Source organism: Carlito syrichta, unplaced genomic scaffold (genome assembly GCF_000164805.1).
Source record: "Carlito syrichta isolate Samal-C Ts95f unplaced genomic scaffold, Tarsius_syrichta-2.0.1 Scaffold302842, whole genome shotgun sequence".
Classification (NCBI taxonomy): Eukaryota; Metazoa; Chordata; class Mammalia; order Primates; family Tarsiidae; genus Carlito; species Carlito syrichta.
Window position 1 is genome coordinate 291,412 of NW_007246938.1, and position 25,814 is coordinate 317,225.

The 25,814-nt window shown below is 37.4% G+C and overlaps 1 protein-coding gene across 1 annotated transcript in view; it reads right to left on the reverse strand.

The window, feature by feature from the left end:
* Positions 1–25,814, reverse strand: part of ZFR (zinc finger RNA binding protein) — a 70,756-nt gene that overhangs the window by 9,361 nt on the left and 35,581 nt on the right. The window contains exons 13-18 of the mRNA XM_008057178.2: positions 24,911–25,061; positions 22,542–22,683; positions 17,620–17,717; positions 16,668–16,763; positions 582–693; positions 361–458 (exon numbers count right to left, since the gene is read on the reverse strand). Of these exons, the coding sequence (XP_008055369.2) occupies positions 361–458; positions 582–693; positions 16,668–16,763; positions 17,620–17,717; positions 22,542–22,683; positions 24,911–25,061 (697 nt within the window). The remainder of the gene's footprint in view (positions 1–360; positions 459–581; positions 694–16,667; positions 16,764–17,619; positions 17,718–22,541; positions 22,684–24,910; positions 25,062–25,814) is intronic.

Below are 25,814 nucleotides of genomic sequence, written 5' to 3' on the forward strand. Positions count from 1 at the left end.
CCCGGCCACCGCAGCCTCCACCCACTGGGCTCCGGCGATCCTTCTGCCTCAGCCTTCCGAGTAGCTGGAACTACCACGCCCGGCTGATGTTTTTTAAATTTATTGTAGAGATAAGGTTGCCCGGGCGAGTCTCGAACCCACGGGCTCAGGCAATCCACTCACCTCGGCCTCCCAAAGCGCTGGGATTACAGGCTGAGCCACTGAGCCCGGCCCGTAGAAGCCTTTTTAATACCTTAAGAGTTTACCTACTAAAGCAGCAGAAGAACATCATACAGTGACTTCATTTAAAAGGATAATTATAGAAAAATAAAACCTTAACAGAGGAAGCCAACAAAGCTTTGGGCTTAGGAATACTAGTACCTGTGCACTGGATGTGATATCTTCACGCTGCTGGTCAGTCATTGTTGCCAAGGTATCAAAGGGATCCTTCTCACAAGGATCCAGAAGTCCAGGACTACCTATAGCAATCACGACAGGGAAACAAAAGCATGAGTATTATCCATTTTTGAAGATATAGTTCTTATGCAATCACCAAACAAGTAAACTTCATTTTACTTCATTAAAAATAAAGTATACTTCACCTTTAAGAATAATCCCTGAAGAAATGCACTCGAAAACTCTTCTCAGTGCATCTCCAGGGCTCTGAGGACTGGAAGCACTACTGATTGCTTTCTCTACTAGTAACTCCATAGCCTAGAAATAAAAAAAAAAAGAATGTGTTTAACAGCTTATCAACCAAAGGAATTATTATTATTATTTAGTTGGAGTCTCACTGTCACCCAGACTGGAGTGTAGTGGCATGATCATAACCACCACAGCCTCACGCTCCTGGGCTCAGGTGATAATTCTGCCTCAGTCTTCCAAATAACTGGAACTATAGGCACACACTACCACGTCTGGCTAATTTTTTGACTTATTGTAGAGACAAGGTCTCCTCATGTTGCCCAGGCTGGTCTTATATTCCTGGACTCAGGTAATCCTTTTACCTCAGTCTCCCAAAGTGCTAGGATTACAGGAGTGAGTCACTGTGCCTGGCCAGGAATTACTCATTTTTAAATACTAGGATGACAAGCTAATTATGAATTACCATTAAAAATGTTAGAGATTGAAACAGTTACATAGAGCAAGTCACAAACAGAGAAAGTAAAAATTATGTGTACTATAAAGACATTCAAAATTAAGCAATAAAACAATGAAGTAATGAAAACAAAGCTAAGGCAATATAAAATTTACATTTGAAAAAATTTTGTAATTTGGATTTACTGGAGAGAAATGTAAAAGAGTAACAGATTTTTTTGTTTATTATTTTTAATTACTGCTGTCCTCTACTGTTAAAATAAGACAGCTCGTGGCTGGGGGTGGTGGCTCAGTCTGTCATACCAGCACTTTGGGAGGCCGAGGCAAGAGGATTACCTGAGCCTGGGGTTTAAGAGCAGCCTGGGCAACTTGGTGAGACTTCATCTCTATATAAAAACTAGCTGGGTATGGTGGCGCGTGTCTATAGTTCCAGCTACTTAAAGGCTGAGGTAGAAGGATCGCCTGAGCCCAGAAGGTTGAGGCTGCGGTGGCCAGGAGCATGCACTGCACTCCAGCCTGGGCAACAAGAATGAGACTCCAACTCAAAAAAAATAAAAATAAAAAAAAGACAGCTCTTACAATTACTTAGATTATGGGGTCTCTCATTTGAAAATCAAAATTCTTTAGATATTTAGGGTTCACACACGTTTTCTGATACCTATACACTGATAATGTTAGGGAGTTAGAGCAGACAATATTCTACTAAGTAAAAAAGACTCTTGGTCTTTATAAACAATGAGTATGATCTAAATTTTCATTTGGTATAACTGGGTTTCTATTATTGCTAAGGAAAATACAAGTTATGCCATCACTGTAAATTACATATAAGACTAAAAATCTAAGCCAAGGTATAAGACAAAAATAAAAGTACAGATATAGAAAGGAGCTAACTCAGGAAATGTTTTGAAGGGTCTCTTACTAGAAAAATTTGTATTTATTTAGATTTTTTAAAATGCAGTTATTGGTCATATATAGGACACCCCCATTTATTTTATTTTTTTTGAGCTGGAGTCTCACTCTGTCGCCCAGACTGGAGTGCAGTGGCATGTTCCTGGCCACGGCAGCCTCGACCTGTTGGGCTCCGGGGATCCTTCCGCCTCAGCCTTCCAAGTAGCTGGAACTACAGGCGCGCGCTACCACACCCGGCTATTTTTTTGATTTATTGTAGAGATGAGGTCTTGCCAAGTTGCCCAGGTGGGTCTCGAACCCGCAGGCTCAGGCAATCCACTCATCTCAGCCTCCCAAAGCGTGGGATTATAGGCTGAGCCACCGAGCCTGGCAGGACTCACCCTTTTAAAGTGTACATTGGTTTTTTAATGTATTTAGCAAGTTGTTTGTTCATCACTGTTATCTAATTCCAGAACATTTTCATCATCTCCAAAAGAAACCCCACACTATTAGCAGTCATTCTTCATTCCCCCTTTCCTCTAACCCCTGGCAACCACCAAACCACTTTCAATTTCTATATATTTTCCTACTCTAGATTTTTCATACAAAGAACCATACAGAATGTGGCTTTTTGAGTCTGATGTCTGTCACTTAGCATAATGTTTAAGTTTCATCCATGTTGTAACTTTTACTTAAAATTTAAAAAGTAAAGCCGGGCTTGGTGGCTCAGCCTGTAATCCCATGCCTTGGGAGGCTAAGGTGAGTGGACTGCCTGAGCCCGCGGGTTTGAGACCTGCCTGGGCAGCGAGACCTCATCTCTACAATAAATTAAAAAAAAAAAATCAGCCGGGCGTAGTAGCACATGCCTATAATTCCGGCTACTCGGAAGACTGAGGTGGAAGGATCGTCGGAGCCCAGCAGGTCGATGTTGCGGTGGCTGGGAATGGTCACTGCACTCCAGTCTGGGCAACCAAGTGAGACTCCAACTCAAAAAAAAAAAAAAAAAAAAAAAATTTAAAAAGTACTATCAATATGCCTGGGCGCAGTGGCTCACACCTGTGATGCCAGCACTTTGGGAGGCCAAGGCAAAAGGATTGCCTAAACTCAGGGGTTCAAGACCAGCCTGGGCAACTTGGTGAGGCTTCATCTCTACAATAAATCAAAAAATTAGCCAGGTGTGGAGGCACACACCTGTAGTTCTAGCTACTTAGAAGGCTGAGGCAGAAGGATTGCTTGAGCCCAACAGGGCAAGGCTTTGGTGGCCATAAGAGTGTCACTGCACTCCAGCCTGGGTGAAAGAGTGAGACTCTGACTCCAAAAAAAAAAAAAAAAAAAAAAAAAATTTATAAATAAATAAAAAAGGCTATCAGCAGTAATTAAAAGACATTAAACAGTTTGGAACCACAACGAATTCTTAAGATAATAATGAAAGCTAATTAGTGAGAATCCATAGTTTTAGCTAACATTAAAAAAGTTTACAGACTTAATCAGAGGTAAGAACTATGTCAACCTACTCACTCCGAGGCTATTTCTCAGAATCTCTACATTTTAAGAGAGAAGGGAATTTTTAAAAACCACACATTAACAGCTATGAAAAATGATAGCTGCCAGCATGAGACTGAGAAAAAATCTGAAAATGATGATGTTCACAATGATAAATGTACATCACAATTTAAAAACTAAGATAGGTCAGTTTATTCAGTTGAAGAGAAAGGAGGATGTTCAAGATATTTTTTAAGAATTTTCATAGCCGGGCTCGGTGGTTCAGCCTGTAATCCCGCGCTTTTCGGTGGCTAAGGTGAGTGGATTGCCTGAGCCCATGGGTTCGAGACCCGCCTGGGTAGGCGAGACCTCCTCTCTACAATAAATCAAAAAATTAGCCGGGCATGGTAGCGCATGCCTGTAATTCCAGCTACTTGGAAGGCTGAGGCGGAAGGATCGCCGGAGCCCAGCAGGTTGAGGCTGCGGTGGCTGGGAGCGGCCACTGCACTCCAGTCTGGGAGACAGAGTGAGACTCCAACTCTTAAAAAAAAAAAAAAAAAAGAATTTTAATTTAAAAGGTTTTAGTATCTTAAGGAATAAACTCCATTCTATGCATGTGTATGGAACATCTCTCATTTCCAAACAAATCAAGTATTATTTTAAGGTGCCAAAAGATTGAGATCCTTAAGGATGAAGTCCGTGTCAATTATTTTGAACCACCTTATCTAGCACAGGTGGCTAGCATGAAGTACCCGGTAAGTGTATGGAAAACGAACTAATTTTGGAAAAAAATTGAGAATTCTGACATCTCAGTGACAAAAGAAATCAAGGATAATAATTAGCAAGATACTGAGGTCAGACTTAAAATGAAAAACTGGTCATAAAATACACAACTGTCCATAAATGCATCAAATTTTTATTATATACTTTTAGAGAATGTTATGAAAAATTAAGTATTTAAAATGTAACTGTAATTTAGGTTTGACAAGATACAAAAATATGTTTCAAGTAATTCAAAGCTTTTAAAAAGTCTGTTTATTGAATGACAAAAAGTGGAAATTTGTGACACACTAAGCAGGTAAAAGCAGAAAAATTTAATTAATAAAAATAAATGAATTATTTATGTAACACTAAAAGTTAACATATTTAAATACACACATTAAAACTAAGCCAAACTATCTGCCTTTTGAAATTATTTGCTGTGAAGCAATCAAAACATATTAACTTTCCAAAAATGGCTGTGCTTCAGACAGATGTCTACAGTTAAAACAGCAATGAAAATAGAATATAGTACATACACAGTCTATAAAATATAAGATGTATGTATCTAAAAGGAAAAGGAAAACACTAAAGACATAAAATCAAATTAGGGAAATAACAATTCAAGCTATTAATGTGAAGGATTTTGGTAGCTCAAATTATTGCCAGGTGTGGTGGCTCACGCCTATAATCCCAGCAACTTTGGGAGGCTGAGGTGAGAGGATTGCCTGAGCCCACAGGTTTGAGACCAACCTGGGCAACCTGGCAAGACCTCATCTCTACATTAAATAAAAAAACTAGCTGGGTGTGGTGGCATGTGCCTGTAGTTCCGGCTATGTGGAAGGTTGAGGCAGAAGGATTGCTTGAGCCCAGCAGGTTAAGGCTGCGGTGGCTGGGAGTGTGCCATTGCCCTCCAGCCTGAGCGAAGGAGTGAGACTCTGACTCAAAAAAAAAAAAAAAAATTAAGAGATCATTTCTCTATATTAAATGAGTCAAAATCAAAGACTGTAATGTTTGCTTTACAATTTTAAAAAATTCATGGTACACTGCAGCCTAGCATGAACTCTTGGCTTCAAGCAATCTTCCTACCTTACCCTCCCCAGTACCTGGGACTATAGTGCATGTCACTGCACTTAGTTGTTATATTTGCTTATTTTATTTTTACTCTTTTTGAGTTGGCATCTCACTCTGTCGCTTGGGTTGGAGTGCAGTGGCACAGTCATGGCCACCGGAGCCTCGACCTACTGGGATCAGGCAATCCTTTCGTCTCAGCCTTCCAAGTAGCTGGAATTACAGGTGCACGCTACCACGCCAAGCTTATTTTTTGATTTATTGTAGAGACGAGGTCACACCAAGTTGTCCAGGCTGGTCTCGAATCCCTGAGCTCAGGCAATCCTCTTGCCTCAGCCTCTGGATATGCTGGGATTACAAGCTTGAGCCACCGCGCCCAGCCTATATTTGCTTTTTAAAAACACTCCTGATGTGTAAGGTACCATGCTAACTGCCCACTAAAATGGATAATTTCATTTATTTCAAAATTTAAAAAAATTTTGGAAGTAGTTTCGTCCAAGGCCAAGTAGCTAGGTCAACAAAGCTGAGATATGAACCCAGGTCTTCTGACTCAGAGCAGTGTCTGTTTTTCCCCTCCTCAACTACCATGTTTTAATAAATATTCTTCATCAATGGGTGATCCAGAGAGAAAACATTAACTAGTTTCCTTGGATATTAGTTTTTAGATCTGGTAAAGACAAAGAGACATGTTAAAACAAACAAACAGACAAAACAACCTGATGAGACTGTGGTAACATAGGTACTTTCATTGGTGGGAGTGTAAGTAAGTAAGACTCCTTTTTAGAGCACAACTGGTTGGCTCTACCAAGATTTAAAAAGCACATACCAAGTAAAATTAGGCACATACACATGAAAACTAATGCTATTACTAAGGATTCACAATAGCACCCAAAAAATCAAGTGCAGCTGTTTATCTGTAATAGCCTGGATGCAATCTCTAGCACTAGTAGTAGTTATCCTCTTCACCATTATGGCTACCACTCACTGAGTGCTTTTGCTGTACTAAGTAAGCACTGCTCTAAGTCTTCCCATAAACTAACTAATTCTATCAATCACAATCAAGTTATGGAAGTAGATACAGCTGTTATTCCCATTTTACTGATGAACATGTCTATGCTCTTTTTTTTTTTTTTTTTGAGTAGGAGTCTCACTCTGTCACCCATACTGGAGGGCAGTGGCCGCTCCCAGCCACTGCAGCCTCGACCTGCTGGGCTCCGGTGATCCTTCTGCCTCAGCCTTCCAAGTAGCTGGAACTACAGGCGCGCACTACTACACCGGCTAATTATTTTTATTTATTGTAGAGGTCTTGCCAAGTTGCCCAGCCGGGTCTAGAACCCGTGGGCTCAGGCAATCCACTCACTTCAGCCTCCCAAAGCACGGGATTACAGGCTGAGCCATCGAGCCCGGCATGTCTATGCTCTTAAAATAGGATTTTATGAATACTAATACAATAAGCAATTGTATGTTCAAAAGCGACTTATATATTCCAATTGACAAAGATTACTATTGATACATGCTTAACAGTCTTCATTTGTGAGCCCATTTGCAGGATGCAGTATTTTTGTAATATATCTACACACAGTATTGTATTTCATATGGTGAAATTTATAAAAGTTGTCATATAAATTTGTCGTGTCTTCTGAGAAAAAAGTTTCCTGATTTGCTTTTGGTGATTTGGGGGTGTAGATACTGTTAAATAGATGGTTTTTTGTTAGCAGGTATTTAAATGCTGAGCTACTATTTTAAAATTGAAGTTAAAGTTCATGTATAATTTGCTAATCCTTTTGCAAGCTAAAAGAATATTATTTCTTTGCTCAGAGATGTCAATATTCTATCATTTAAAAATTATTCATTGATCCTAACAGTGACATCCAGGAACCCTCTTACTAAAAGCCAACACAACTAAAATCTGCATTACTTAAAAATACCTTAAAAACCAATAAAATATGTAGAAAGAAATGTTAGATAACATATTTTAACTGCTATTTAGATTGAAAGTATAATTATAGCAGTTTCTTCCACTATTCTTTGAAAAGTTTCTTTGCATTTTTTTAAAAGCAGCAACATTCATCATTTTAGTGAATAATTCAATAGCATGGGTACATACACTATGTTGTTGTGCAACCACTTCTATTTAGTTCTAAAACATTTCCACATCTCCAAAGTAAAGCCCCTTACCCATTGAGCAGGTTCTTTCCATTCTCAAAGAGACATGCATTCTGTCTCTATAGATTTCTATATTCTTGATATTTCGTATAAATGGAACCACATAATATATGACCTTTTGTCTGGCTTCTTGCACTTCACATGTTTTGAAGGTTCATTCATACTGTGACAGATCTTCTTTTTTAATTTGAGAGGGAGTCTTGCTATGTTGCCCAGGCTCAAGGGATGTCTTGCCTCAGCCTCTTGAGTAGCTACAACTATAGGTATGCACCACTGTACCCAGCTAAACAGATCTTTTTTTTTTTGGTGAACTACTCCTTACTCTAATACACTGTTTAGAAATAGAATATATAATTAACATTTTAAAAATTAATTATATGCTTTTTGAAAATTACTGCAAGCATAGAATTATAAAGGTTTAGATAACTTAGCAACACTGAAAATCAGACCAACATTACAATATAACTCTACCTACATCTTCATCACCACAAATTCATGACAAAGATTACTAATTTAAAGGCAGAATACCATTTCTTAAGATTGAAAAATATAGTTTATTTAGAAAGTAAACTAGAGAGAGAGAGATTGAGATTGATTCACCTCCCCAAGATAGAGGAGGGGACCAAAGCTTAGGAAACATGGTGGTGGCCACAGTTCAAAGAGCCATGTGCCCAGATCATAGCTTAGCAAAGCAATGGACTACCATTTTCAATACTCATTGCAATTTAAAAGGAAGACCATAAACGTAGGCATTCTTGTCACTTAAAAATTTGTTGAAAGTAAACTGAACACTAAATAAAATTAAAGATAATAAAGTTCACAAGAATTTCAAATTTCTTTTATGAAAACCAAGAAGAAAAGTTACTTTTGTTTATGGTTGATAGCAGAGAGCCAAATCTCAAGATCTCTTGTCCCCAAAACATGATTAAGAAATATGTTAAGCTGGGTGCACAGTGGCTTACCCCTGCAATACCAGCACTTGTGGGAAAAAAAAAAAAAGTGGCACGTGGTGGCATGTGCCTGTAGTCCAAGCTACTCAGGAGTCTGAAGCGGAAGAACCGCCTGAGCCTAGGAGTTCCATGCTGCCATTAGCTGTGATCGTGCCAGTGCACTCAAGCCTGGAAGACAGAGTAAGACCCTGACAAAGAAAGAAAAGGAAAGAAAGGGAAGAAGGACAGACGGATATTCGAATGTTCACACTACTGCTATCTAAGCAAAAATGGAACAGCTTGAATCAAACAGAGGAAAAGGCCAGTACTTGAGGACATTTCCAAGAAATTGAGTGTTTATCCTGCTTAGGCAACCCTCATGTAACTCTTAACCTGGCTCTCCAGAGAGATAGGAATAAAATCCAAAAAACTTCACCAGTAACTTCCAATCTGGAGAAAGGTAGAATGAATCATGTTGCAAACAGGTCCGAAAAAAGATATTTCCCTAAAAGTAAGAATCCCATTTGACCATGTTCCATCTCACCAGACAAAAGCACTAGAATATGTCATCCTGAAGGCAGCGAAAATCAGGAAAGAAAAGCAGAAGAATCATCAATCATACAAATCTAATAATCTCCAACAATAAACATACATTTAGTTAAAATACAGATAATAGAAAAAATAAAGGTCTTCCAAAGGAATAAGAGGTAGGGAAAAATAGCCTCAAAGATGGCTGCAAATACAACACAAAAGGACCCCAAACTGGCTCCACATACCAAAAAACATTCCTTGGTTCAAGGGAGTAGAATTTTTTCCTGAAAGGGCATGGTAAAATAACTTAGGAAACACATTCTGACAAATTTCATCCTGGGTTTGAAACTTGAAACTGAAGGTATACCAATAGAATACACCTCATGTAGAGTGCCACAGTACATATAATAAAGACATAGGAGAGTGACTGCACAACCAACATCTGCTAAATCCTATTCCTTTGCATAAGCAATCCTAAAATTGTATCTCAGAGGGGAAGAAAAAGGAGAAGGATCAAAAAGGGTGGAAGAAGATTTATAAAGCATTTTTGTATCTGTGTGGAATATAATATGAAAAATAAAAATGCAAAATCTATTCTGTATGGAATTTGGATGACAATGAAGTGTCAATGTAGGTTCACCAAATGTAGCAAATGTACCACTGGGTGCGGTGGCTCTTGCCTATAATGCCAACATTTAATGAGGCAGAGGTAAGAGGATTGACTGAGCCCAGGGGTTCAAGACCAGCCTGGGCAACTTGGCAAGACTTTGTCTCTACGATAAATCAAAAAATTAGCCGGGTATGGTAATTTAATGGGTACTGAGTTGATGTAGACTGCCTTGGCTAGGATAGTCATCTTAACAATATTGATTCCCCCCATCCATGAGCATGAAATTATTTTTCCATTTGTTTGTAGCTTCTTTGATTTATTTGAGCAGTGTTTTGTAGTTTTCATTGTAAAGGTGTTTCACTTCTCTGGTTAAAAAGATGCCAAGGTATTTCATTTTTTGTGTGGCTATTGTGAATGAGACTGTGCTTTTTATTTGGTTCTCTGCCTGTTTGTTGTTGGTGTATGTCTGACAAAAGACTAACATCCAGGTCTAACAACTAGTTATACAGACTAACAACTTAAACAGCACTATTAAAAAGTGGGTAAGCTGGGCTCGGTGGCTCAGCCTGTAATCCCGTGCCTTGGGAGGCTGAGGTGAGTGGATTGCCTGAGCCCGCAGGTTCGAGATCTGCCTGGGCAACTTGGTGAGACCTCATCTCTACAATCAGTCAAAAAAATTAGCCGGGTGTGGTAGCGCGTGCCTGTAATTCCGGCTACTTAGAAGGCTGAGGCGGAAGGAACGCCGGAGCCCAGCGGGTCGAGGCTGCGGTGGCCGGGAGCGGCCACTGCACTCCAGTCTGGGCGACAGAGTGAGACTCCAACTCAAAAACAAACAAACAAACAAAAATAAAATAAAAAGTGGGTAAAAGACATGAACAGACACTTCTCAAAACAAGACATATGGACAGTCAACAGATGCATGAAAAAATGCACAGCCTCACTAATCATCAGAGAAATGCAACTCAAAACCACACTGAGATACTACCTAACTCGAGAAAGAATGGTCATCTTTAGTAAATCAAAAAACAACAGATTCTGGTGAGGATGCGAAGAAAAGGGAAGGCTTCTACACTGTTGGTGAGAGTGTAAACTAGTAAGTATAACCTCTAGAGAAAACAGTGTGTCGTTATTTTTTTTTTGAGTTGGAGTCTTACTCTGTTACCCAGACTGGAGAGCAATGATACACTCACAGCCACTGGAGCCTTGACCTGCTTGGGCTCAGGTGATCCTTCCACCTCAGGCTTCCAGGGAGCTGGAACCACAGGCACGCGCCAACATGCCTGGCTAACTTTTCAATTTATTATAGAGACGAAGTCTCACCAAGTTGCCCAGGTTGATCTTGAAACCTTGGGCACAGGCACTTGCCTGTGCCTTCCAAAGTGCTGGGATTACAGTTAGTGAGTCACCCGTCTGGTTGAAACAAGGAAGAATTAAAAGCAAAAAAATAGGTCGGACTCAGTGGCTCAGTCTGTAATCCCAGTACAACTCTACTTAATGGGTCGTTTTCTTAAGGAAAATACAAATAGCCAAAATTAATTCCAGGAGACAAACTAATCACAATAATTGAGAAAATGCTATTCTCTTAAGAGACTGGGAACTGATGATGTCATGTGAATTCCTATAAATTCCTAAAAACTTTGCCAAGAAACAAAGTTTTGATGCTGCTAAAACTGCTTCAGAGCTTAAAGAAAGAACAGAAGTTTTCAAATTATTACCAGAGTTACTGATCATTGTTTCTAAATCTGTCAAAGAGCACAGAAACAAAATTACAAAAATTTATTTGCCACTGCAAAATACCTGAACCATCAGCAAAAAGAACTTAATAGTTAATTAAAAGACTGTTCTCATATATACAAGACCATCCCTGGAATGCTAAGGTTGCTCAACATAAAGAAATCTATTTGTATAATACACTGTATTAACAGGTTAAAGAAGAAAAACTAAACATCCATGCCAATAAACCTTTAAAAATTATCTGATAAAGTTCAATTTCTATTACTGATTCAAAAATTACTTAGTACATCAGGAAAAGGTTGGACTTCAACATGACAAAGAGCTAAATATCTCAAAGAAAAAGCTATAACATCATGCTTAACACCAGAAGCATTTTGTACACCAGAAGCATTTTCAATACAATCAAAAACATACGCACATCTAGTAGTTATGTTAGTTATGTAGTTCTTTTATTCCACATTTATTCTAGAATTATGAACTAATTAAGATAGAAAAAGAAAAAGTATTTGAAAGAAGGCAAAATATCATTTGTAGATATGAATTTAAGATTACAAAATCCAAGAAAATCCCATTAAAAATTATTACAAATATGAGAATGCAGTAAGAGAGTGGATTACAAAATTAAGATCCAAGTTAATAGCTTTTCTATACATAAACAATAGCCAGAAAAAAAAATGAGGGAAAAAAATCTCTAAAAGATAAAATACCTAGGTACAAACAACCAACAAAAGTTAACGTGCAAATGATTCAAATCTAAACAGGTACATAAAATTAATTTCAGAAAGTAGGACATCCCATACTCCTGGCTAAGGAGAGTCCATACTATGAAAATGATGTTATTCCCCAAATTAATCTTAACTCAATGCAGTACTACCTATAAAAACATCAAAAGGACTTCTGGGGAATTAAACAAAATGGTAAAGTACAACTGGAAAAATAAGCATGGAAGTTTAAAAAAAAAAAACTGTGTAAGATTATGTATATGGGAAGAGAAATGGGGAGGGAGTGCGACGGAGAAGACATTCCAAGCTTTAAAACACTCTATGAAGCTTCAATAATTAAAAGAGTTTATTTAGAACTAGAGAGGAAAACCAACCAAGCAATACAAGATGATTTCAGAAATATGCCAAGCTGGGTGTGGTGATGTGTTCCTGTAGTTCCAGCTAATCAGGAAGCTGAGGTGGAAGGATTGCCCAAGCCTGTGATTGCCCCACTGCACTTCAGCCTAGACAATCCAGAGTGAGACTCTAACACACACACACACACACACACACACACCCCTAAATTTGAACATTTGGATGTCTGCGCCTGGTGGCTCATGTTTGTAATTCCAGTGCTTTGGGAGGCTGGGGGAGAGGATCACTTGAGTCCAGGAATTTAAGAGCAACCTAGCAACACAGTGACATCCCATCTCTACCAAAAACAAAAACAAAACCAAAAAAAACCTCAAACAAACTAGGTGGATATGGTGGTGCATATCTGTAGTCCCAGCTACTTGGGAGGCTAAGGCGGAAGGATTATTTGAGTCCAGGAGGTCGAGGCTGTAGTCAGCCATGATTATGTCACTGTACTCCATCCTGGGCAACAAAGATTCCAAGAAGGGAGGGAGAGAGGAAGAAAGGGAGGGGAAGGGAAGAGAAGGAAGGAAGGGAAGAAAGGAAGAAAAGAAAGGAAGGAAAGAAAAAGGAAGGGAGGGAGGGAGGGGAAAGGAAAGGAAGAAAGAAAAAGGGAGGGAGGGAGAGGCCCACAATAAAGAAAATCTAGACACATTCTCAACGATTTTTTGTTTTGTGTGTACAGAAGGTAGGGGATGAGTTCCTGTGCATTACAGAATGTTTAGCAGTACCCTTGGTCTTTACCCACTTGATTGCCCAGTTCTAATGTCTCCAGACTTTGACAAATACCTCCTGAAGGACCCAATTACCCTGGCTGAGCACTCCTGGGCTTATGATAATGGTAATCTTTAAATGTGAGGAGAATAGGTATCATTAAATGGTATTGGAATAGTTGGCAGTTCGCCTGGAAAAATATACAGCTGTATTTATTTTTGATCCATTTATAATGTTTAAATTAATTTTTTTTTTTTTTTGAGTTGGAGTCTCACTCTGTTGCTCAGACTGGAGTGCAGTGGCTGGCCCGGCCACCACAACCTCACCTGCTGGGCTACAGCAATCCTTCCACCTCAGCCTTCCAAGTAGCTGGAACTACAGGCATGCGGTACCACGCCCGGCTAATTTTTTTATTTATTGTAGAGATGAGGTCTTGCCAAGTTGCCCAGGCGGGTCACGAACCCGCGGGCTCAGGCAATCCACTCACCTCGGCCTCCCAAAGCGCTGGGATTACAGGCTGAGCCACTGAGTCCAGCCTAAATTAATTTTTAATAATACAAGTAACATCCATGTATAATTTATCCTGGTAAAAATTAAACATTACAGGTCTCTACACTAATCATTCCTTCTTCCCACTCAACAATAATCACTACTGTAAGTTAGAATCTGTGCCTTCAGAAGTTTTTGTTATGTGTTTAAATATACATATATACCTGCATATAATTTTTTTTTGAATCGGAGTCTCACTTTGTCACCCAGGCTGAAATGCAATGGCACGCACAGGGCCACTGAAGCCTAGATCTGCTGGGCTCAGGCAATCCTTCCAACTCAGCCTTTCAAGTACTGGAACCACAAGTGCATGCTACCATGCCTGGCTTGTTTGTTTATTTGTTTATCTATTTATTTATTTAGAGTTGAAGTCTCACTCTGTCACCCAGACTGGAATGCAGTGGCCACTCCTGGCCACCGCAGCCTCAACCTGCTGGGCTCCGGCGATCCTTCCGCCTCAAGTCTTCCAAGTAGCTGGAACTACAGGCACGCGCTACCACAGCTGGCTAATTTTTTGATTTATTGTAGAGATGAGGTCTCATCAACTTGCCCAGGTGGTTCTCTAACCCGCGGGCTCAGGCAATCCACTCACCTCAGCCTCCCAGGGCACGGGATTACAGGCTGAGCCACTGGGCCTAGCTTTGTTTATTTATTGTAGAGACAAGGTCTCACCAAGTTACCCAGGCTGGTCTCAGGCAATCCTCTCACCTCTGCCTCCCAAAGTGCTGGGATTACAGGCATGAACCACCCTGCCCAGCTCCTGTATATAATTTGTAGAAAAAAATTAGCTCTAAAAGAAAACACGTGTGAACTGACTTGTAATCTAAAACACAGAAAGCCTTTGTAAGCAGAATACAAAATCCAGAAATCACAAATAAAATTAATCAAAATTTATAAAATTGTGAAAACTTTAACACAGCAAAAGTTATAAGGTTGAAAAGCAAAACTGGACAAAATAATTTTCTTTTAAAAAATTATTTTAATTTTTAATTTATTTTTTATTTTTTGAGTCAGAGTCTCACTCTGTCACCCAGGCTAAAGTGCAGTGGCATGCTCCAGGACACCACAGCCTCAACGTGCTGGGCTCAGGCGATTTTTCCACCTCAGCCTTCCAAGTGGCAGGAACTACAGGCGTGCGCTCCCACCTTCAGCTAATTTTTTCATTTATTATAGAGACAAGGTCTCACCATGTTGTCCAGGTTGATCTCAAGCCCGCGGGCTCAGGCAATCCTCTTGCCTCAGCCACCCAAAGTGCTGGGATTATAGGTTTGAGCTACCATGCCCAGCCAAAATAATTTTCAATACAGATAAGGGCCAAATATTTTTACTATAAAAATAGTTAATATAAATTATAGAAAATTATGAGTAACACACTGGCAGTTAAGACAAAAATAATTATAAATGCCAACAACTGCTCAATGTAAAAAATGCAAATAAATATCAGAAATCATATTTTGCCTATCATATTGTTAACCATTAAGAAAATGATCAGATCAACTTTTTTTTTGGGGGGTCCACGTCACTCTGTCACCCAGGCTAGTGCAGTGGCATGATCAAGACTCACTGCAACCTTGGTCTCCTGAGCTCAGGAGTGCTCAGGTCTCAGCTTAATACTTCAGCCTCCTGAGTAGCTGGACTATAGGTGTGTGTCAACACATCCAGCTAATTTAAAAAATTTTGTAGAGACAAGGTCTCACTATGTTATCCAGATTGGTTTCAAACTCCTGGGCCAAGCAATCCTCCTGCCTTGACTTCCCAAAGTGCTAGGATTATAGGTATGAACCACTGTGCCTGGCCCAGTCTAACATTTTAAAAAAATTTTAAATGATCTAACTTTCTGGTGAACAGTTAGCACATGTTCTTTGTCCTTGGAATTTCAGTCCTAGCAATTTAATTCACCCTCAAAAGCTTGACAACAATGAGGTATAATGAGAATTTAACAGCGAAAGACTGCAAACAACCCAAATGTCCATCAAATAGATACCAGTAAAATAAAATATGGCATTTCCATACAAAGAACGCAGTAGATTTGACTGTGCCTTTTCAAAGAGCTCCAAGATGCATTTTGTTAAGAAACATTCGATGTACATAACACAGGCAATCCTTCTACCTCAGCCTTCCAAGTAGCTGGAACAGCAGGCACATGCTACCATGCCCAGCTAATTTTTTGATTTATTGTAGAGATGAGGTCTCGCCAAGTTACCCAGGCTGGTCTCAAACCCACGGGTTCAGGTAACCCTTTCACCTCGGCCTCCCAAAGTATTGGGATTAAGGCTTGAGCCACCACACCCAGTGCACAGTCACTCTTAAGAAAAGAATTAAGGCAACCTTGGCTATTCAACTCTTAGTAACCCAACTATGAAGTCAAGTTCAGTTTTAATTTTGAATTAATCCTCTCTATGTGAATTCTAGCAAGAATTCAGCAACCAAAAAGTTTCAAACAGTAATGGATATAAAAAATAGAAACATGTATTATGCATATGGCCAATTTTTTTCCTAAAAGAAATCACAGCAGACAGTTAAGATAATATGTCTTTAAAGGAGAAGGCTTTCACTTCTTACTTTGTACCTTTCTATATTATTAAACTTCCTAACTTTATGTATTATTTTAAAATAATGCATATTTCTGAATTAAAAAAATTCCCAACCATTTATTTTTTCCCCAACTTTATTTTTAAATATCAAGAGAACCTTGCATATGGAGATTACCATGTCATTTTCAGTATTCTTTGTATACGTGTATATGTAAAAGAAACTAATAAATGCTATGTTTTTCAAAAAACATAAACATTGAGAAGAGCAAAAAAAGGAACATCAATTACAATTCTTTCACTAGTAAATTCTGAGAAAATGAAACATTTTAGAACACCCTAAAATTTCTCATTGGAAGAGAAAAAAACTATTTAGTTACAAAAAAGCTTTATTATATTTACATTTATTAATATATATTCGCTTTAGATATTTAAATGTAAATCCAGAGAATAAAAACTGTAAAAATATTTCCTAAATGTTTTCACACATACAGTTATATATACTACTTACCCAGCTTGGAAAATCAGACCAAGTTGGAACACGCTGACAGAGGTCTCGAAGGATACGTATAATAATCACACAGGATTGCAGACCATTAGCTCTAGCCTTGAGAGCAACACAAAAACCAACTGAATTAATCTTAGAAATATTGAAAGTATCCCTTGATGAAAAAAAGTTAAAATACCACTGTTCAATGGAAGCTCAGATAAAAATGAAAATAATCACACTTAAAATTGGATCCAATGAGCTGCCATTTACAGCAATATTTTATGCCAGGGTTAGTATTTAAAAGCTGGTATTTAGGTCAAAGCAAACAGATTATACAAGAATAATATTTCTTGATCCCCTGTGAACCTTGACCTGTGTTCATTTAAAACAGTAAACTTAAAAAAAAACTCTGCCTACATTAGAAATAAAAGAAAAAGTAAAGAGCTAAAAAGTTTGTCTAGGGACTGAAAGGTTAAGGAAATCTGTTTGGTTTCCCTTCTGTGCCTTTGCATGACTGCAAAGTCACTAAACCAAACAGCTGCTTCCTCACCTTTCACTCCCTACACTCATTAACTCAGAGAAAGAGGGGGAAAAAAACCTTAAAACTGTAAATAAAGCTTTAAACACATATTTCATTATTTAAAGCAAAGTTAATCTGCAGCCTTATGGAATATAATATATATACACAAACATGTGATGTTCCTGAACAAGTCAACTTTAAATATAGGCACTAAAAATAAAAAAAAAAACCCAAACTACAAAACACCCCCCAAACCTAAGTTTATTGTCAAATTAATAGTAACTGCAATATGCAGATCTTCATCCAGCTTTCTATGTTAACATATTTTCTGAGATTTAATTTAAAATAGTATTGCTTGGGCAATCTTTTGAAATGTTTAAGCACAGTTAAACATGTTGTACTGAACTACTCTCTCATAAGGCTACAAGAAAAAAGTAAAATGATGTTCCGAACCTGGAACCACTTAGCGTGGCGTAGAGCAGCCAGAGCGTCAAGGCATTTTTGCCTGTCCAAGACGTCCGGTGGGTCTTTCACCATACCCGAGGTTACATCTAAAATGGATTGAATTGGCAAAATGCAGTGAGGAATGGGTGTTTGACCAGGTGAGCAAGACACTTCCTTAAAGTAGCATCAGTGTCACATGAGCCATTTGAGAGTTTGTCAGCACTTTAATGTACCCAGGTTACTGTCAACAAATTTACATAATCCAATATGAAGAACAAAAAGAGAATTAAAAGTTAACTCTTAATTTAGTAAAATAATAATTTCTGAAAATATAAACTCTTCCCACCAAAATAAAATCTAAAGGAAAGATTACTGGACACAGTGCACTAGCACAAAGACGACAAGACAAGCAGGAACACAAAAATCCACCTTAATGAGAATGTACAATAAACTACTGAGTTTGTTCAGTATTCTAAATGGTCATAAGTTATTCTGGGGCTAATATAACAAAGAACTGATGATAAATATGGAATGATCAATACAGTAATCATAGAAAAAAAGAAAAACCAAAAACAGGCATTTCTATGAGTTCAACACTTTTTCTTTCACAAGAAAATGCTGGCTATAAGGGAATATAAAATGTCCTTTAAAATTCAAAGTTCCCATAAAGTATTCAAAAAATAATTGAAGAGAAACAATGGGTAAAACAGAAAGGGCAACAGAGACTAGCATGGTTAAATAAAATTAAGAATAGAAAAGATGCAACAAGCAGAATGCTGTGATGATAAAAAAGATGCAGTCTTTAAAGTTGATTAAAACATAAATAAGGTACACAAAACTTGAGGAGAAAATATGAAATTAAGCCAGGACAAGAAGTTAAATTTAGATTAATAAAAGTTACCTAAACATATCTGTAAAATGTGTATAAGCAAACAGCAATTAATTCAATCTAATTCACAGATATCAGTGATTTTAATAGAAATATTTTCTAAATAGAGAAAAAATACATACTCGGTTAAATATAAGTCCTTTGGGTAAAGAGTACCAAAATTATGGGGCATCTGGATGGACCATAACTTAATAATTCACCAAGTACATCACTAAATATGAGCAAAAAAGAAGAATACATTATACAAGCTTTTTAAAAAAGATTATTTTAAGAGTATTAATGCAACTCTGGGTGAGCTACTTGTGTATCTTATGAGCATTTGTAAATTTTCAAAGACAACTTGTCCTTATTCTGAGTACATGACATATAAGAAAGCTTATTTTGAAACTAGTAGAGAATTCCATTCTCTGTCTGGGTTTTCTTTCCTTAGTTCTTACTCCTTAAGGAATTAGACGGACGTAGATTTTTCAGAAGATGTATCAGAAGGAAGACACAGATTTTTCAAAACCCACACAAAAAAAAACCCTACGTGGTATTTTGAGAATAAACACTAAATGAGGAATTTGGTGCTAAAAAGAAACCAAGACAAAACTATTAGTAATAATCTCAAAACCTGCAGTATCAATCAACTACTGAAACTAGAAACAACTTGAACGTAAGAAGCTAACTATTCTGAGATAAAGAAAAGGAACATAGGAAAGCACAGCTAACTATAAAGTTTAGAAAAAGAAAACAAAAACCAAAAAAACCCACTCCCCAAAGCAGGACCGCAGAACATATTAAAGGACCTCTTTCTATGTCCCTTATTTACTTAAATTATTTGCTAAAGCTAAAATACAAATAGGTGACAATGTACAATCTCCTTCTAAAAAATGTTCTAAATCTCTAATGTTAATTCACAATTTTATAATTTCCTCAAATATGTAAGAAAAATTATCTTCCCACATAAGCATTCATAACTTTGGAAATTTCAATCAATGATATAAATTCAAAGATGCCAAGACACCTATTGCAATTTAAAAACAAATTAGAGCTACAGAAATTTCTGTTAAATTTGGAGTGTGGATTTTTGCACCCATTTTTCTATTCAAGTAGATTAACCCCTTAGCATGTATTCTACTAAAATCATACTTGTTGCCTAACACCCATTTAACAAAATAAAATAAAAATCAGTTAATTTATAAAAACAAAATAAAAATTCTTATCCTGCAAGAGTGTATTTCATAAATTTTAAGGGGTTAATCACCAATTAGAAGACATGCTGTGTCCACACTATTTTATGATTAAAAGTTAATGGGAATATATTAATTCAAATTAACATGGTCATGTAAAATATGTAATCCACTCAACCATTTAAAAACTAGTGTGAACACTGCTCAGTGCTAGAAGAGACAAAGACAAAACAAACAAAACAGCCACACAAAGAACAATAAATGCCAGAGTCTGCATCCAAAATCTCTCCTTAATCGAATGGCAGATGTGACACTGAGCTTTTGAAAACCTTGGTCAAAAATCCTTCCGATGTCTTGGCAGCAACCCCTGACAGGAATCAATCCCCTCTGCTAGAAGGCTTTGGGCCGGGCCTGATAAGCTAAAGGTGAAAAAAAACACACACAATCCTTGACTTGCTACAGAAAAGACTCGGTAGCAAGGGTTAGAGCATTTTGAACACTTCAAGCTTAAAGTCAATTAAATGTTTACTTAATGTTTAACTGTCAAACACACTGCCATAAATTAGATCTGTTATGCGTTTAACAGTTTTTTAGACAATTTAATCATTTCCTTTATTAAATAAATTTTGGTATTAAACAGAACCATTATGCATTTGAGGCTACCACACTATACCAAGTAGTAACTCTCGTGATTTACAATTGTTCTTCCGGCAAAGCCTTCCTTAACCCCTGTACTAACTTCCCAAAGCAAGCTATAGGCTATGAATGTTTTTAAGACACAGAGCATTGGGAGCTGCAGTGAGAGAGAATACATACCGTTACTCTGCAGCAAGAAAGAAGCAATCTTCACAATGAAGCTAAAAACATGGTTTACTGCAGTTATCTGCAGCAAGGAACACTATCAATGTTTCTATACTTTTGTACATCCAACTTTTCAGCTCAGTGTCTTGAAGCAAAATCTTTCAATTTTGGACTGATCATTTTCCTTACCATAATATTTATAAAATTCAGAACAATAATTCTAACTCAAATCTGGGTCAGACAAAAATATAATTTTGTTTCCTTTGGAAGGGATAGGTTATCAAAGAATTTACTGCAAATATGAGACTATTAACTTTAGACTTCTGCAAGATAATAAAATGGCTTGGTTTGCCATAAATTTAATTAAGCCTACATATAATTAAACAAAATGCATTCTGAAACAAAGTTAAATGCTTATGAGTGTAACTTCACACTAAATACAGCAACATTTAATTTATAATATATTTTAACCCTCTCCCACCCCCAAATTCTGTATGCTATATATGACATGACCAGATGGACTGAGGAACTATTTTCCCAGCAACACCCATGGCCAGACCTTGAGTGGAAACTCACATTCACATAAAAAATAAAAATCCTTTACATAAAACCCATTTACTTTGTTTTGTTTTTTCGATTTGGAGTCTCACTTTGTCCCCCAGGCTGGAGTGCAGTGGCACACTCATGGCCACCCTAGCATCAACCCGCTGGGCTCTGGCGATCCTTCTGCCTCAACTTTCCAACTAGCTGGAACTACAGGCGCGCGCTACCACGTCCAGTTAATTTTTTATTTATTGTAGAGACAAGGGCTTGCCAAGTGGCTCCGGCTAGTTTCGAACCTGCGGGCTCAGACAATTCACTCACCTCGGCCTCCCAAAGTGCTGGGCTTATAGGCTGAGTCACCAAGTCTGGCCAAAACTCATTTATTTTTAAGATGCAGAACTTAAGCTACAATATGTCATCCTAATATGTATATATGCAAAGTATGTAAAATTAAACATATCTCCCAATTATATTTTAGGCAAAATGTTCTTTTCCTGGGTTGTGAAAAGCCCATTTAAAAAAGAATTACTTGCTATAAGAAAACAAATTTAAAAGGTCAATAATCACAGCCTACTGATGCTATTTTATACAAATGAATTTTAATATTCAATATATAGTACCCTCTCCTCCTCAACCTGTATCACAAAGAAATATTAGTGTAGACTATTACTCCATACTTAAGTTAAGATGTATAAAAACAACATGAAAGGAAACAAAGTAAATTTTATCTGACCCATAAACAACAGAACCAACATACTGCAGACACTGATCATGCTTTTTGGCTTAAAAGCTTTTGAAGCTTTGAAATGTTACAGAACAGTCCCTAAAGCAACATTGCTGGCACCAGCAAAATTTCATATTCTACAATCGTGAGTTGAGTTTAAAAAAGTCCTAAACTGTGTTTTAACTAACTAACTACATGTACACCATTTATTTTCCAGTATCTCTAGTATAACGTTACGGTCAAACGCCCACATCTGAGTGCGTCAGGATGTTCTGCATTTATGAAAGTGCTCCAAACCAAAGAGTAACCTCAGAGAACTAGAAATATTTACCTCAGGCCAAGCCAAATCCATGATTACATATATAAAAATGCCTCTTAAAAATGTGTTACGAATATTTAGCCAATTTTGTTTGTGAAACACTTGTCTTTTGTGCAAGAAAGACAAATAGGAGTTAAGGTTGCAGTCATTAGCAACATTTAAAAAAATTTTTTATGCATCGACTATGCAGTAAAAATAAATTTGAAGTTTTTTTTTTCCAGAAATCTGAGGTTAGCAAGAAAATAAAAATAATCAAGAAAATCAATCATACCATAAGTGTTTTATATAAAAATATACCACTAAAAATGAGCATTTATTTTGTGGAAAATTATCTTAAGCAAAACTGGTCACTAAAATCAAATCTACCAAATTAACATGTAATGCCAGCATGTTGCCTTCTAGGGCTTAATGCCATCTTAAAGAGTAGGCAAATGAAAAAGAAATAGTTAATAGAAGAAGTAGAATGTTTAATGGCTTCCCAACCTCCTTCCCTCATGTTCTCTTCTCGAATAATTGGAGACGTCAAGGTGATAGTGACTTGCATTTTGGGTTCCACACATGAGTTCAAAATTATTGCCGCTTCAGATACAGCACATTTTATGTCATACTTCTCAGGGCTTATAACCTGTGTAATGAAGATCATACGAAAGATCCATTGCATTAAAAGACAAAAACAGTTTTATTATGGTTCTTTCACTTTCTCACACATAATTATTCTATGAGGATTAGATCATATACTGCTTCATCTAAGAAGTCCTATCATATATACCAAAATCATTAATCTTATTCCTCTCTATTTTTAGAATTCTCTTTTAAGCTAATATTTCCCATTCTGTTTTATAAATTATTTGTAGATAATGCATGTCTGTTAGATGAAGAATTCTTGAATAAAACATTGTCATATTTATCATATATATATTTTCAGAAGTTGATTATATTTATCATATATATATTTTCAGAAGTTGAATGAAACCAAAACAGATACCTGAACCTAACAAGAGCTACAATTTAACCATTTCCATTGTACATTCTATGTGAAATCAACAGATCTACATTTTATTAGAGAACAGAAAGTCCCAGTCAATGTTCAGAAAAACTAGGATTCACTGCAATGTGGTAGACATGTAATAAGTCTTACTTTATATGAACAAATAAAGACTACAGAAATTACATGGAAAGTTTCAGTAGAGTATCTAGGTCTAAGTTCTAGCTCTACTACTTTACTAGTGATGGGCAAATTTTATTTAACTAACCTGTGCCTGTTTCTGTAAAATGGGGACAATTAATTGTACCTAACCTACAGGCTATTGGAAGATTAAATGAATCAACTATATAAAGCACATAATACAGTCCTATGTAAATATTAATTGTGAATTTATTTTACTTCCTTGTCTACTTATACAGGTGGATTTGGAAAGAGTACTCTGCTTTAAGCTTAACTGGTTATTATTATTTAGTTAGTATATCCTAAGAACCACTTAGTAAAACTTACTAATTAGAATCAAGACATTTCTCATAAATTCTACAATTTTTTCAAGGCCGCCAAGTTTTATTTTTCTTCATCATTGCCCTAACAGCCTCAAAAGAAGAGTAAGAAGTAGACACACATCCCAATTTGCCAACTTAATAATTAAAATGACTCATCCACAATAAGAAATTTCACATTTGGAACAAGGTACTATAAAACAAGCAACAGTTAAGTGCCAGGGTTAGTGCCAGAGCTTAAGTTTGATAGTGTGCTTCACTGTCCTTTGTGTTATCAGTTGCTCTGCTGTAGTCAGGTACTATTCTGATTCACTACTGTAGAATACACATTACTAATTTAATTTCAATCTTTGAATTTAGAATACCTAACTAAATATTGCAAGGTTGGACTGGGTGTAGTAACTCATGCTTGTAATTCCAACCCTTTGGGAGGCAGAGGTAGGAGGATCACTTGAGCCCAGGAGGGTAGTCAGCCTAGACTACAGCACTGCACTCCAGCTTGGGGACAAAGTGAAACCTTGTCTCAAACAAACAAACAAACTCAAACAGCAGCAATAAGGGGGAAAAAAAAAAAAAAAAAAAAAATATATATATATATATATATATATATATATATATATATATATGAAAAATATGGGGGGGAGAGAGAGAGAGAGAGAATGCATGTGAGTGCAAGGTTTCGAATTAAGTTTCATACCTTAAATTATCAAGGAATAACTATTTTAAATCTTAGTCATCCTGACAAGCTAATATATAAAAATTGTAAAATTGCAAGCTGAAAAACAAAGTTTGTTTTTGTAGTACCCAAAGAAAATGTTCTATTAATTGTATACTGCCATGTTTTGCTGGATGGAAACAAGAAAAGTACTTCCTACCATTATAAACATGTGGAAAACTGAAAATAGTCACAATAAAACTCGGGAAATTCAAATCAGAAATACTCTCTATTTCAGTTACTACATTTTATTAAAAACATGTATTCAGCTAAATAGGCAAAAGATTCACAAACTTAAAAAATTTAAGCTTGCTATACATGGGATTTTTAAAAAATCACTTTGTCCTGAGCAACTGCCTTCTTATGACTCATGTCTTGGAAAAAGAACAAGAAAAGGAGGGCATATACTGCAATTTTACATTTTAAAATAAATTAGCAAGATGGCGTCATGCCAAATACAAGCACTATAAAACCTAAAAAACACAAAACAGAAAATACTTTCACCAGTTTGCACAATTAAGCAAAATACTCAATATGGAAAGTCAAGCCAAAATCTTAAAGGCTGGTTTAGGTTTAAACTCAAGCACAGTTAGTCTTGCCAAAAACTTCTGAACCAGACTAGGGTTAAAATTAGCATTTCCATAAAACTTACAGCAAGCTGTTTGGGTAGGTTTTCTGCAATACGGCTTAATAATGTCTTTGAAGGTTTCTCTGAACACAGCAAAACAAGGTTGACATTTCTATCTCCTCGGAGAAGTAATCCTTTTGCCAATACTCCCACTCGTAAAACTCCTTTCAAAGCTCTGCAATGAAATCAAATTATATTATAATATGACATTTCTCAACCAGAGCCATAATCTACAGTAGTAAACGCAACAACTTTTATGCCATTAAAATTTTCATCAAGGCCAGGCGCAGGGGCTCACACCTATAATCCCAGCACTTTGGGAAGCCGAGGTGAGAGAACTATCTGAGCCCATGGGCTTGAGACCCGTCTGAGCAACTTGGCGAGACCTCATCTCTACAATAAATCAAAAATATTAGCTGGGCATGGTGGTGCGTGCCCGTAGTTCCAGCTACTTGAAAGGCTGGGGCGTAAGGATCACCTGAGTCCAGCAGGTCGAGGCTGTGGTGGCTGGGAGCATGCCACTGCCCTCCAGCCTGGGCGACAGTGAGACTCCAAGTCAAAAAAAAAAAATTTCATCAACTATAGTAGAAAAACATCCAGTATTTTTAGAACTATACTTCATCTAGATAAGCAATATGGATAAAAAAATAAATCAAACCGGGCTCGGTGGCTCAGCCTGTAATCCCGCGCCTTTGGGAGGCTGAGATGAGTGGATTGCCTGAGCCTGCGGGTTCGAGACCCGCCTGGGCAGCGAGACCTCATCTCTACAATAAATCAAAAAATAAGCCGTGCGTGGTAGGGCGCGCCTGTAATTCCGGCTACTCGGAAGGCTGAGGCGGAAGGATCGCCGGAGCCCAGCAGGCGAGGCTGCGGTGGGCGGGAGCTGCCACTGCACTCCAGTCTGGGTGACAGAGTGAGACTCCAACGA